The sequence below is a fragment of the Dendrobates tinctorius genome, unplaced genomic scaffold (assembly GCF_039654945.1).
Source record: "Dendrobates tinctorius isolate UK_male_01 unplaced genomic scaffold, ASM3965494v1 ptg000230l, whole genome shotgun sequence".
NCBI classification, from domain to species: Eukaryota; Metazoa; Chordata; class Amphibia; order Anura; family Dendrobatidae; genus Dendrobates; species Dendrobates tinctorius.
The window spans coordinates 5,565,738-5,578,595 of NW_027361897.1; the positions used below are offsets into that span (position 1 = coordinate 5,565,738).

Below are 12,858 nucleotides of genomic sequence, written 5' to 3' on the forward strand. Positions count from 1 at the left end.
TTCTCTTTAGCAGCGGGCACAGGAGTTAAAAGCAGCCTCCTGCCTCTGTGACCCGCTGCTTCACCGAAACCACTTCCCCACCTCCCCATCACAGCCATAGCTGGTACACCCGGACTATAAGACGCACCCCCCATTTTTCTCCACATTATAGTCCAAAAATACGGTAATTTTTTCCCAAATGTTTGATTTGCTCAATACATTAAAAGGACTTCATTATAAATGACTGTTCTGTTCTTACAATTACATTCTCTTCTCAGACGTAAGAAAATATAACTGTGGGTTCAGACTACAAGTGTTTGTAGTCTGTTACCATGAAGATACATTATTCTAAAAAAGAGCTGGATAGATTTTTAATCAGCACTGTCAAAAAGATACTCTACTTGTACTAAGCGTATGTATTAAAATTGCACTTTGTTCTATGGCAGACATTGTGGCGCAAATGCTATCCAGCACTTTATCCATGCAATTTGACACTGGAGACTAACGTTTATAGCAAAACGTCACATTTACAGTGGGTACAGAAAGTATTCAGACCCCTTTAAATATTTCACTCTTTGTTTTATTGCAGCCAATTGGTAAATTCAAAAAAAGTTCACTTTTTTCTCATTAATGTACACTCTGCACCCCATCTTGACTGAAAAAAATCCAGAAATATAGAAATTTTTGCAAATTTGTTAAAGAAAAACTGAAATATCACATGGTCAGAAGTATTCAGACCTTTTGCTCAGTATGGAGTAGAAGCACCCTTTTGAGCTAGTACAGCCATGAGTCTTCTTGGGAAAGTTTTCCACACCTGGATTTGGGGATCCTCTGCCATTCTTCCTTGCAGATCCTCTCCAGGTCTGTCAGGTTGGATGGTGAACAGCCATTTTCAGGTCTCTCCAGAGATGCTCAATTGGGTTTAGGTCAGGGCTCTGGCTGGGCCAGTCAAGAATGGTCACAGTTGTTCTGAAGCCACTCCTTTATTTTAGCTATGTGCTTGTAGGGAGATGGACCGGGCTAGTGGTATCTCTCTCGTGTCAGGGCCGGAACTGTCGGGACTGTTGCCATTGTTGCCGGGGTAAGGACTTTCTGACTGGAAGAGACCATTGCACCTGACTGTAGGGGGCGGGTCTGAGATAAAAGGGACGGGGAGTGCCAGAACAGGGCCTTTGGCAAGTTGACAGCGTGTGCTACAGGAGAAGGTTGACTCCCTCTCAACAGACCAATGCCAACAAGCAGGCCCGATTTGCACTCTCCCATCCCCTGCACAGACTGTGTACCTCCAGAGACCATTACTCCTGCTTGTCACTGCATGCCACGTTCCTGCTAGTAACCTACATGCTTAGGGTCATTGTCTTGTTGAAAGGTGAACCTTCGGCCAAGTCTGAGGTCCAGAGCACTCTGGAAGAGGTTATTATCAAGGATATTTCTGTACTTGGCCGCATTCATGTTTCCCTCAATTGCAACCAGTCTTCTTATTCCCGACAGCGGAAAAACACCCCCATAGCATGATGCTGCCACCACCATGTATCACTATTGGGATTGTATTGGGCAGGTGATAAGCAGTGCCTGGTTTTCTCCACACATACTGCTTAAAATTATCACCAAAAACTTCTATCTTCGTCTCATTAGACCAGAGAATCTTATTTCTCATAGTCTGGGAGTCCTTCATGTGTTTTTAAGCAAACTCTATGGGGGCTTTCATATGTCTGGGACTGAGGAGAGGCTTCCGTCGGCCACTCTGCCATAAAGGTCTGACTGGTGGAGGGCTGCAGTGATAGTTGACTTTGTGGAACGTTCTTCCATCTCCCTACTGCTTCTGTGGAGCTCAGCTACAGTGATCTTGGGGTTCTTCTTTACCTCTCTCACCAAGGCTCGTCTCCCACACTTGCTCAGTTTTGCTGAACGGCCAGGTCTAGGAAGACATCTGGTGGTCCCAAACTTCTTCCATTTAAGGATTATAGAGGTCACTGTGCTCTTAGGAACCTTGAGTACTGCAGTAATTCTTTTGTAACCTTGGCCAGATCTGTGCCTTGCCACAATTCTGTCTCTGAGCTCGTTGGCCAGTTCCTTTGACCTCATGATTCTCATTTGGTCTGACATGCACTGTAAGCTGTGAGGTCTTATATAGACAGGTGTGTTCCTTTACAAATCAAGTCCTATCAGTTTAATTAAACACAGCCGGACTCCAATGAAGGCGTAGAACCATCTCAAGGAGGATCACAAGGGAATGGATACCATGTGACTTAAATATGAGTGTCTGAGCAAAGGGTCTGAATACTTATGACCATGTGATATTTCAGTTTTTCTTCTTTAATAAATTTGCAAAAATTTCTACATTTCTGTTTTTTCTCTGTCAAGATGGGGTGCAAAGAGTACATTAATGAGAAAAAAATGAACTTTTTTGAATTTACCAAATGGTTCCAATGAAACAGAGTGAAAAAGTTAAAGGAGTCTGAAAACTTTCCGTCCCCACTATAAGCTCTGAATGACGGTCGCCGTAACTGGTGACAGGTCTGCTTTAAGTATGATTTTAATATGTACTTAGTTCCCTACATATCTGTATAAGTACTCATAGTTAGCATTTTGGAGGGTGACAGGCTCCTTTTTTACAGGGATAACAAATTTTATACAGTGAGTTTTAACTTTTTTGTCTTAATCATGTATTTTTCAAACCTTTTTAAACTTGATTTTCAAAATTTTTTTTTTTTTTGAGTGTGAGCTGCAGTTTTATTTGTAGCATTGGGTTACAAGTAGAGCAGGACTTGAACTGAAATTCAGCCCTGGCATTTGAAGAATTTGCTGTGCAGTGAATGTGAAATATGAAAGTGGATTATGGCTGATCGGAGTGTATGCCACATTTACAGAGTACAAATGGTCACTAAATCATGCAACTATACAAATAAAATCACCATACTGTTTGTGAAAAAAAAATCCAGTATACCAAGACCATTAATACCACTATATAAGGAATAGATAATACCACTGCACCATGAACATAAATTACCACCACACATTGGTTAAGATCAGTGTGGTGGTATTACTCAAAGTACCAAGACCAAAATTACCATGAGCTCTGAAATGAGACCGCCAGACCATAACCACATGTAACAGCATATACAGTAGGGATAATACCTCTATATTGCTCATTAACAAAAGACATTGTCCCAAGACCAATATTTCCATCATATATTGACCAAATTATGGTAGATATCTAATGGTAGATGAACTCGAAATCATATAAGTATATACAGTACAGATAAATTCATTGACATATCTGATTGGAGTTATTAAACTTTCCTTTGTCTTCTAAATTTTACCCAGACAGCCACAATGACTACTTCCATCCAAGTCTCATTTCTGCAGAATTTTAGACGCCTGCATCTTTGGCCGATGGCTTTTCTAGCCCCCTCCTCACTTTTCACCACTTCTACACAAACCGCATAGTCCTATAACCATCCCTTGTGTCTCCATATTGTAGTAATGTCCCAATTGTTCCTCTTCATATTAAATGGCGCCCCCTGTGTGCCTCTACATAGTAATAGTGCCTGAATGTGTGCCTCCATAATGTAAAGTGCCCCTATTGTTCATCCACATAGTAATAATGTCTATAGCTGTGCCTCCATATAGTAGGAGTGCCCCCTCTCTGCTCGTGATATAGTAATAGTGCCCCATCTCTGCCTCTGTTTAAGGAATAGTAACCCTCTCTATTCCTCTATACAGCATTGGTGCCCTAATTCTGCCCCCATATAATAATATTGCGTTCCTGTGCTTCAATAGAGTAACAGTCACAACTTTGTACCCCCATATATTAATAGTGTGCCCTCCATGCACCTGTTCACACTTTCTTGATTCCCTTAGGAAGTGATGGTCAGGTTTTTTGTTTGTTTTTTAATTTTATAGTTTTGGATGTAGTGATTGCCATCAGTCTAAGGGCTTGTTCAGACGTTCGTAATTTTCTCATATGAGAAAATCTGTCCGCTTCATCATTGTATTGTGTGTGCTTGTTTGTTTTTGCTTTTTTTGACCAGTATATCCATTCTTACCATCACTTTTTCATCACTTTTTGTCAGATAAGCAACAGAAAAAGTATTTATAACTTTTCCTATCTGTTGAAAACATCCGAGTGATGTCCATGTTGTTTTTTTTTGTTTGTTTGTTCTCCCCCACCCCACTGACACACAGACTTGTATTGCTGAGATTTTTATCTGTCACTTGGATCAATATCTGACACGTCCGCAATTTTGCGTGGGCTGCCTAGTCCACGAAAAATCAGACGTATTAATCTCATGCAATGTTATAATTACGAGTGATATCCATGATGAAAAAGCACTTGTACGCAAAAAAAACCCGGTGTGAATGAGCCCTTCAGTTGTTTTTAATCGGCATCGGATTCTACCTGCCCTTTAAATTTGAAGAAGATAAGAATGTTTTCTAGAAATGTTTAGGATCCATCCCATCAGAGAGAGGTCGCCTTGTCATGGCTTGTGAGCGCACACTAATTTGCCAATTTGCGCACTAAGTGTATTCAATATAACAGTAATGCAGGTTATATGTCATATATTCAATATTTGCACATCTTGGAGCTTGCATTGTTACTATACTCTGGAGATGTACAGTGCCTTAAAAAAGTATTCATACCCGTGAATGTTTCTACATTTTTTTTTGTACATTACTCCCAAAAGCTTTAAATGTATTTTTTATTGGGATTGTATGTGATATACCGACATAAAGTGAAAAGTATTTATTAAGTGTAAAGCAAATGATACGTGGTTTTCTAAATTTAAAAAAATATATAATTCTGATAATTGTTAAATTGTTACATGCAATTGTATTCAGCCCACCTGTAGTCTGATACTCCAACATAAATAAAATCCTGACTGACCAATTGCCTTCAGAAGTCACATAATTAGAATAAATTGCATGCAGGTGGGCTCAATTTACTCAGTAGAACTACAGAATCATCAAAACCAAGGAACACACCAGACAGATCAGGGATAAAGTTGTGGAAAAGAATAAGGCCTCTTTCATGTGTCCTGATATCTCCGCTGCTGGAAAGACGAATACTGGTACTATCTGTGTGTACATGTGTGGCATCCGTGTTCTGTCCATCTGCACCATCAGTGTGACATGTATTGAAATAGAAATGACAGATGTTTATTTGTTAGATGTGCAAAGATGGAGATAAATGAAGATAGAGAAAGTGTCCGTGAGATATATAATCAATGTTTTGCGTGTGTAGTTTTCTGTACTTGTATTTAGCAAACAAATGAAAAAAAAAAAGATTGCGTGGCGTCCTCCCTATTTTTAATAATCAGCTAAGGGAAAATCAGACAGCTGTGAGCTGGTTTTATTAGTCTAGGAAGAGACCAATAAGCATGAAGGTACCCAACATATTAATTTCAGCTCTCAGTGGTCTGTTTAGCCTTTACTGGTTATTAAAAAAGGGGACCCTAAATAATGAAGTGGGGTTCCGCCATATTTAATAACCAGCAAAGGCTAAGCTGACAGCTGTGGGCTGATATTAATAGGCTGTGTCCATGGATATTGGCCCCTTTCCAATCTAAGACATGCAATATATGAAATGTGATTTGCATTGATGCTCAGACACCTCCATTACTAACCCCTGGGCTTGATGTCAGCTGACATTACAAAGCTGACATCAACCCCATAATATATTACCCCGACTGCCAATGCACCAGGGCAATCTGTAAGAGCCAGAATGGCGCATCTAATAAATGTCATGTGTCATCTGAATAGGCTGAGAAGGGACCAATATCCATAGATTTTCCCAGCCTATTTAATATCAGCCTGAAGAAGTCTGCTTAGACTTAACTGGTTATTTAAAATAGCGGGGACTTCCACCAATTTTTACATTTTTATTTATTTTTGTAGCGTCACATAGTGACCACTCTGAAAATAAACCACTGTGTGTACTCTGCAACATATATCTGTAGTAGTACTGTGCTAAAAGCCGCTGTGTGTTTTGTGCATAAGGGGTTTTCCAGACTGGGAGGAGTTACAGGTGCGTGTAGTGTAGAGCAGTAAGGTATAGTGATAGGACTTCCTGGTTAGAGGGCAGTAATGATACATCAGTAAAAGAGGACAGTCCGATAGCCATGGGGGTGAACTTGCTAAGGCAAGAAGGGACCCCAGGTTGAGTGGCGGGCAGGAGGTCACCAACTTAAACGGTAACCATTCCGAGGAGGAGCCGGGGCCTACAGCTGGGATTAGGAGATGTTGAGACAGTGAGCCTTTTACCTTTTCTACTCGGGGCTCCCTCTGGTGGTTACTGTGGGTAGTGGAGCTGGCTGGGTTGAGAGAAGTCTGCCACCTGACGACGATGAATGGAAATCGGGTTACTGACTGGGAGTATATAAGTGAACAGGCTTCCCTCAGTTGCTGCTGGTGATTAGTTTCTTCCTGTGCATTTTGAGGTCTGCTGTCTCCTGCCTGATCCTGCATTTTTCAGTTAAGTTGTTCATTTGCTAATCCTTTGCATCTGATCTGGTTTTGCCTCTTTCTGCTTTGCTGTGAGGGTTCAGTGTGCTACCTGCTGGGGCAGTGCTGGACCCTGCTCCATATGTTACAGCTTATGTCAGTTTGTTCAGTATATATAGTGGGATAGAGGTTGTGAGACCTCAGTGTTTTTTGTACATCAGATGTGTTGGATTGCAGACAGTATCTTTCCTTTCCTATCCTATCTAGACAGTTTGGGCCCTATCATTTGCTCAGTCTATTTTCTGCCTGCGTTTGTGCCTCATCTTGTCTCACCGACATTATGTTTGGGGGCTATCTATTTCTTTAGGGTTCTACTCCGGGGCAGTTTAGATTTCACCTTTCTTGCTTTAAGCTTAGTTGGTTCTCCGGCTCTGCCGAGGCATCCAGGGCATCGTAGGTATGCCCCATGGCTACTGCTAGTTGTGATTTTAGGATCAGGGGTCTGCAATCTGCTAAGTTGCCAACCTTTCTGGTTTCCTGGTGGCCTAGTCTATTCCTGCCATCCTCCTCGGTGACCTATTCGTAACACTTTTCCTTTTGAAACCAGACCAGGGGAATGAGAGGAAGCTGCCTAAAGGCACGGACATCACAGGACAGGACAGGAATTGTTCAGTGATGCAGCGATTGCCAGGATGGGACAGAGATTGTCCAGCGAGGCAGTGATTGGCAGGATGGGATAGAGATTGCCCAGAGATGCAGTGATTGCTAGGATGGGACAGGGATTGTCCAGGAAGAGCAGAGATTGCTAGGATGACGGAAAGCCCTAGGAATGTCACTATGTACGCACTATACCGCATCTGTAATGAAAACCCTGTTGATGAATAATGTTGAACTGTTAAGAATGGACATTGAATCCAGAGTTATTTGTGAGACCCGTGCATCTGGAGCCGGAATGACAGAGGCAGAGGGGACTCTGGAAATTAATGTGAATGTTCTGCTGAGCATGTTGCACATACAGCAGAAGAGACATTATGCTTTATTTGTGGGGTGCCAGGGTGTGGGAACACTGCAGCTCGTGGCCACGACCTACCACCCTGGCCGCCTTAGACATGGACAAGTAAGCACGGGCAGGGACGTTAGAGAGAGATTACTGCCCACTGGGTAAATGTTGTGGTGGCTGGGCTTGAGGCAGAAAGCGTTTTGGTGAGTGTCCTACCACCTCCAAAGATTGCTGGATTTTTTTTTGCTGTTTCTCTGTCCATGTTGAATCGTCCTCCTTTCTGCTTCCTCCATCGCCTCCTCATCTGGTCAATGTAACACCTGCACCGTCAACTTCAGCACAGCCAGGGGGGAAGGACAGCAGGCTGTTCTTAAACTAATTTATTTGTGGGAAAAATCCCACACTGCGCAGGAGCTGTGGATTGGGGCTCACAGTACAGACAGAAACATGATTTGTGCTGCTGACCTGAAGCCTGCCCTGGCGATGTGTAATAACGGGTGGGTGAAATCGTGCGATGTACCCACAAGGTGGAACTCCACTATGCACATACTGGAAAAACTGGGTGAGTCGCTCTGCGGATCACCACTTCATGACTAATGAGTGGGTCTCCATGCAGGATGTGCCTTGCATGTTGCGCTGTTTCGAAAACTCCATGAACACTGCCAGCGCTAATGATGCAATTGGGTCGCCCTCCCAAGGCTGTGGGGTACTCGGTACCGGGCCGGTGTCAAGGCGGGAATGTGTGTCAGCAGCGGTGACCCGGTCCGTGGCCCTGGGCGCCCAATATCAATGGCGGTGATGTCAATGGTGTTAGAGTTTATATGAATAGTTCGTGACGCCACCCGTGGTGTTTGGCAAGTAAGATGGTAAGCCAACGCTGCATGCAGATCCGCTGGGACTGATGGTGTGGTGCAGCAGAGATGGTATAGCTCCCCACAGGTGGAGCTGTAGTCCCAGGGCAGTGTAGGTGCAATGGATGAGGAGAGGCGCAGAATGGTATGGAGGCTGGTACCCAGGTGTAGTGGTGCTGGAATAACTGGAGGACACCCGAGTATGCGGTTCCAAAGCTTTACTCACTGTTTGCAGTTCACACAACTGCCTGCCTCCGTACTGTGTTCTCCAGGTCAGGGCTCCAGCCAACCTCCAGGCAGGATAGGATTCTCCCCTCCACACTCCGCCAACATGTACCTTACTGAACGACTCCTCCAATGCGCCTTTAGGTGCAAAGCACTCCAGTAATTAGTTACCCTGGAATGCCTCTCTCTAGGTGTTCCCTGTCTTTACTTGTATGACAGACAGCTGTAGCCTGCTTCGGGGACTCCTCACTGCGTCCCGGCTCTCTATTCAGTTGCTGTTGTGTCCCAAGTCTATGATGGGAGCAAGGCGTTAGCGGCTCACTACTCCTCCGGTGTCTGTTGCCGGACATAAAGAGCCAATCAACCTCGGGGACCGGGCCCCGGCCTTTGGGCTCTCTGGACTGGAAGGGTTCTCTCTCTTTCTCAACCTGCTTCCCACCGTCCTTCTATTCTCCTTCGTTCCGATCTGTTCTCTCTCTCTCTCTCTTATGGAAGGTTAGGCTATCAATCTTATCAGTCTCTTTCTCTGGTCTTTCTCGTGCCAGCAGCCCAGATCACTGGGACCTGCTGCAGCACGACCCTCAGACACCCTTCTTCTCTCTACTCTCTCCTCAAACCAACTAACCAATAACTTTCACTCTTCCCACTCTTTTGTATCATCTTACTCCACCCGCCTCCCAGCACATCTCGTGTTACGAAGCAGGGTTCCACGAGGGGTGCTCTGCTAACCCCCAGCATAAAGCTATTAGGTGGCCCCACTGAACTATTCTGTGTGTGGAATCCAGGTGTGGAGCGTGGTCAGGAGTTCCCACCTTACCTGGATGGTGGGGCACTACACCTTAGGAGAAGGTGCAGTACCTCTGTGGCGACTGAAGCCTCAGGGGCGCCACACAATCATCAGCATTAGGCTGGGATCACACTTGCGAGTGTGATGCAAGAAACTCGTGCATCAATAACCGGCATTGCCGACGGTACTCGGGACTGGAGTGTGCGGCTGCATAGAAATACGTGCAACCGCACACTCCGGACCTGAGTGCCGGTGGCAGTGCCGGGTATTGATTCGTGAGTTTCTCGCATTGTACTCGCAAGTCTGACCCTGGCCTAAAGGTTCCTGTCAGTCGGGCTCATTCAGACGTCCACTTTTTGCGTACGGGTTCTATCTGTGTTTTCATGGATCGAATATGTGCTCATTACAGTCTATCCCTGCTCACATGTCTAAGTATTTTTCTAGATAGAGTGGTCCACAAAAAAACCAAACAAAATAAATGGAGATTTGTCCATTTTTTTTGATCGAGTCACTCCTCAAACTCTCCAATGTATTAAAAAAGTAAATTAAAAATGTAAAAAAGACGAACAGAAAAATTAAAAAGGGGTGAAACAAACTCATATATATATATATATATATATATATATATATATATATATATATACTCAATTTTCTTTTTAACCACAAAAAATGTAAAAAAAAAAAATCCATTTACCTTAAACAACAAAGAAAAACACACTAGAAACATCAGAATTGCTTTCTATTTTTCCATCACTGCACCTGCCAACCCTCCTCCCCCCAAAAAAAAAAATTGTATGCACCCCAAAATTATGACACTAAAAACAACCCCTGCAAAAAAAGACAAGTCCTCACACAACTCCATTGACGGCAAAACAAAAGGAGGTGAGCCAAACAATGTTATTTTTTATTTATTTTTTTACAAAGCTCACATTTTTTATCTTGAAAAATGAGATTAATTTATATATATATATTAGTATCGCCATAATCGTATCGAAGAATCAAATTACCAGGCCATCTCTACCAAACAATGAATGCTGTGAAAGCAAAACCCAAAATACTAAGCTTTTTCCCCCATTTCTCAGCACTTGCAATTTTTCCCCATCTCTCAGTGCATTATATGGTGAAGTGAAAGGTGATGGTCAAAACTACAACTCATACTGCAAAAAAATACACTAAAAACGTGTGTACATCATTGGATAAAGGGGAGTAAGGGTGCACAAAAAAAGGTTTGGTCATAAAAGCTTAATTTTAATTTTTTTTTAATAATTTTCCTTTATTAGTGCTTTTTATTTTCATCATTAGAGATAAATATTTCCTCTAGTTAGACAATAGGGGGAAAACTCCTATAAACACTCTCCATATAGAAAGGCTCAGGTTTCTGGGAGAGCTCGCCTCTCTAATCTCCATGGTTACAACATCCTAGCTTCGCTTTCCCAGCGCTCCAATCCCCGCTAGGCTTCCGTAGCCGACATAGTTCAGAGGAGCACGTGACCATGATGTCATCGGACGAGGAAGTGGCTCTCTGATCTGGGTGTACGGGGGGTGATGGCATCTTACAAAAAGGTAATTGATTTACGACCTGCTGTGCTGCTGTGATGTCAGCGGTGGTGACCGGCCGCGGGGATGATGTCCCGGCGGGGTGCGCTCCGGACCGGGGGACCTGCCTGGCACATCAGCCTCTGCCATCATCCTGGGGCTTCTGTGTCTTGATATTGCTGTGAATCTTGGGTTATGTCTCGTCTGCAGCACATAGTGCAGCTGTAATGGGGGCTGTGGCGAGGACAGGGCGGATGACGGCGCACTGCCCCGTGATATGCCTGCACCGATCTATTGTTGAACTGTGAGACTGGCAGCTGTCAGTGCACCCTGTGTGATGAGGGCCCGACATTGTTGACCCCCTCTATAGGTGGCCCCCCGTAGTCTCCTCGCCCGCACTCCCTCCCCCTTAGTCGCCTCGCCCGCGGCTCCCCCCGTAGGCGCCTTGCCTGCAGGCCCCCCGTAGTCTCCTCGCCCGCACTCCCTCCCCCTTAGTCGCCTCGCCCGCGGCTCCCCCCGTAGGCGCCTTGCCCGCAGGCCCCCCGTAGTCTCCTCGCCCGCACTCCCTCCCCCTTAGTCGCCTCGCCCGCGGCTCCCCCCGTAGGTGCCTTGCCCGCAGGCCCCCCGTAGTCTCCTCGCCCGCACTCCCTCCCCCTTAGTCGCCTCGCCCGCGGCTCCCCCCGTAGGCGCCTTGCCTGCAGGCCCCCCGTAGTCTCCTTGCCCGCACAAACCCCCCCCCTGTAGTCACCTCGCCCGTGGCCCCCCCTGTAGTCGCCCCGCCCGCAGGCCCCCCTGTAGTAGTCGCCTCGCCCGCGGATCCCCCTGTAGTCGCCTCGCCAGCGGATCCCCCCTGTAGTCGCCTCAGTCCCCCCATAGTCGCCTCGCCCATGGATTCCCTCCCTGTAGTCGCCTCGCCCTCGGTCCCTCCGTAGTCGCCTCGCCCTCGGTCCCTCCGTAGTCGCCATGCCCACGGATCCCCTCCCCGTAGACGTCTCGCCCGCAGACCCCCTCCCCGTAGACGTCTCGCCCGCAGACCCCCTCCCCGTAGACGTCTCGCCCGCAGACCCCCTCCCCGTAGACGTCTCGCCCGCAGACCCCCTCCCCGTAGACGTCTCGCCCGCAGACCCCCTCCCCGTAGACGTCTCGCCCGCAGACCCCCTCCCCGTAGACGTCTCGCCCGCAGACCCCCTCCCCGTAGACGTCTCGCCCGCAGACCCCCTCCCCGTAGACGTCTCGCCCGCAGACCCCCTCCCCGTAGACGTCTCGCCCGCAGACCCCCTCCCCGTAGACGTCTCGCCCGCAGACCCCCTCTGCGCTTTGAGCTATAGCCCTTTTCTCACCACCATCTTAGGGTCCGTACGGCTTTCTCTCTTTCTGCCATTTCAACTTTCCTTTTTTTCTCTCCACAGAATAAATACGATTTTCTGTTATATCGCGTCCACTGACGCCACAGATCCTAATTCTTTTTTTTTTAAAGATTTTATCTCCGTTTTGGGCACAGTGAGGCTGATATGAACTTTTACATAATTATTTTTTCCCTTTTGGTCTCCGTGGAGATTTGAACCTGTTGTCGCTGGTACAATACTCATACACTACTGTACCGTATTGTGATATCGCCTGTCCACTGGGAAGCCCAGACGCGGGGTGTGCAAACAAGGCAGACATGGTGGCGATCAGTAGACTTTCATCAACCTCGCCCCCAACCTTGTCTGTAATGACAGTATTCTCATCACCCAGCTATAATTTTTTTTTTTTGGGGGGGGGGGTCCGAGTGACACCTTCCCGTATTTTATATGCTGATCTACTGATTGACAGTGGCATTTAAGAGGTTAAATTGTTGCAATAGCAGAAATTGCCGTAGTTGGGTTGGATTCGTTGCCGGCTGTATAACACAGCCAGCACACGCTCTGTATGGTGCCGGCCGAGCTCGCACATGCAGTGTGCACGTTTGCCATCCCTTTATGGCAGATTGGACCCTCGAGGTGAGTGGCGCCATGTATGAGACGCCATGGCAGGATGATTAATGCTTATTAATG

General features: G+C 46.0%; 1 protein-coding gene across 4 annotated transcripts in view; it reads left to right on the forward strand.

The window, feature by feature from the left end:
* The window catches only part of BTRC (beta-transducin repeat containing E3 ubiquitin protein ligase), a 314,397-nt gene that overhangs the window by 47,531 nt on the left and 254,008 nt on the right, over positions 1 to 12,858 (forward strand). For 2 of the 4 annotated variants that reach the window (XM_073555796.1, XM_073555797.1), the window contains exon 1: positions 10,577 to 10,849. The exons of the other annotated variants lie outside the window; for them this stretch is intronic. In XM_073555796.1, the coding sequence (XP_073411897.1) occupies positions 10,832 to 10,849 (18 nt within the window). In that variant the 5' untranslated portion in view covers positions 10,577 to 10,831. Of the gene's footprint in view, positions 1 to 10,576; positions 10,850 to 12,858 lie in introns of those variants that run through there. 4 annotated transcript variants of the gene reach the window in all.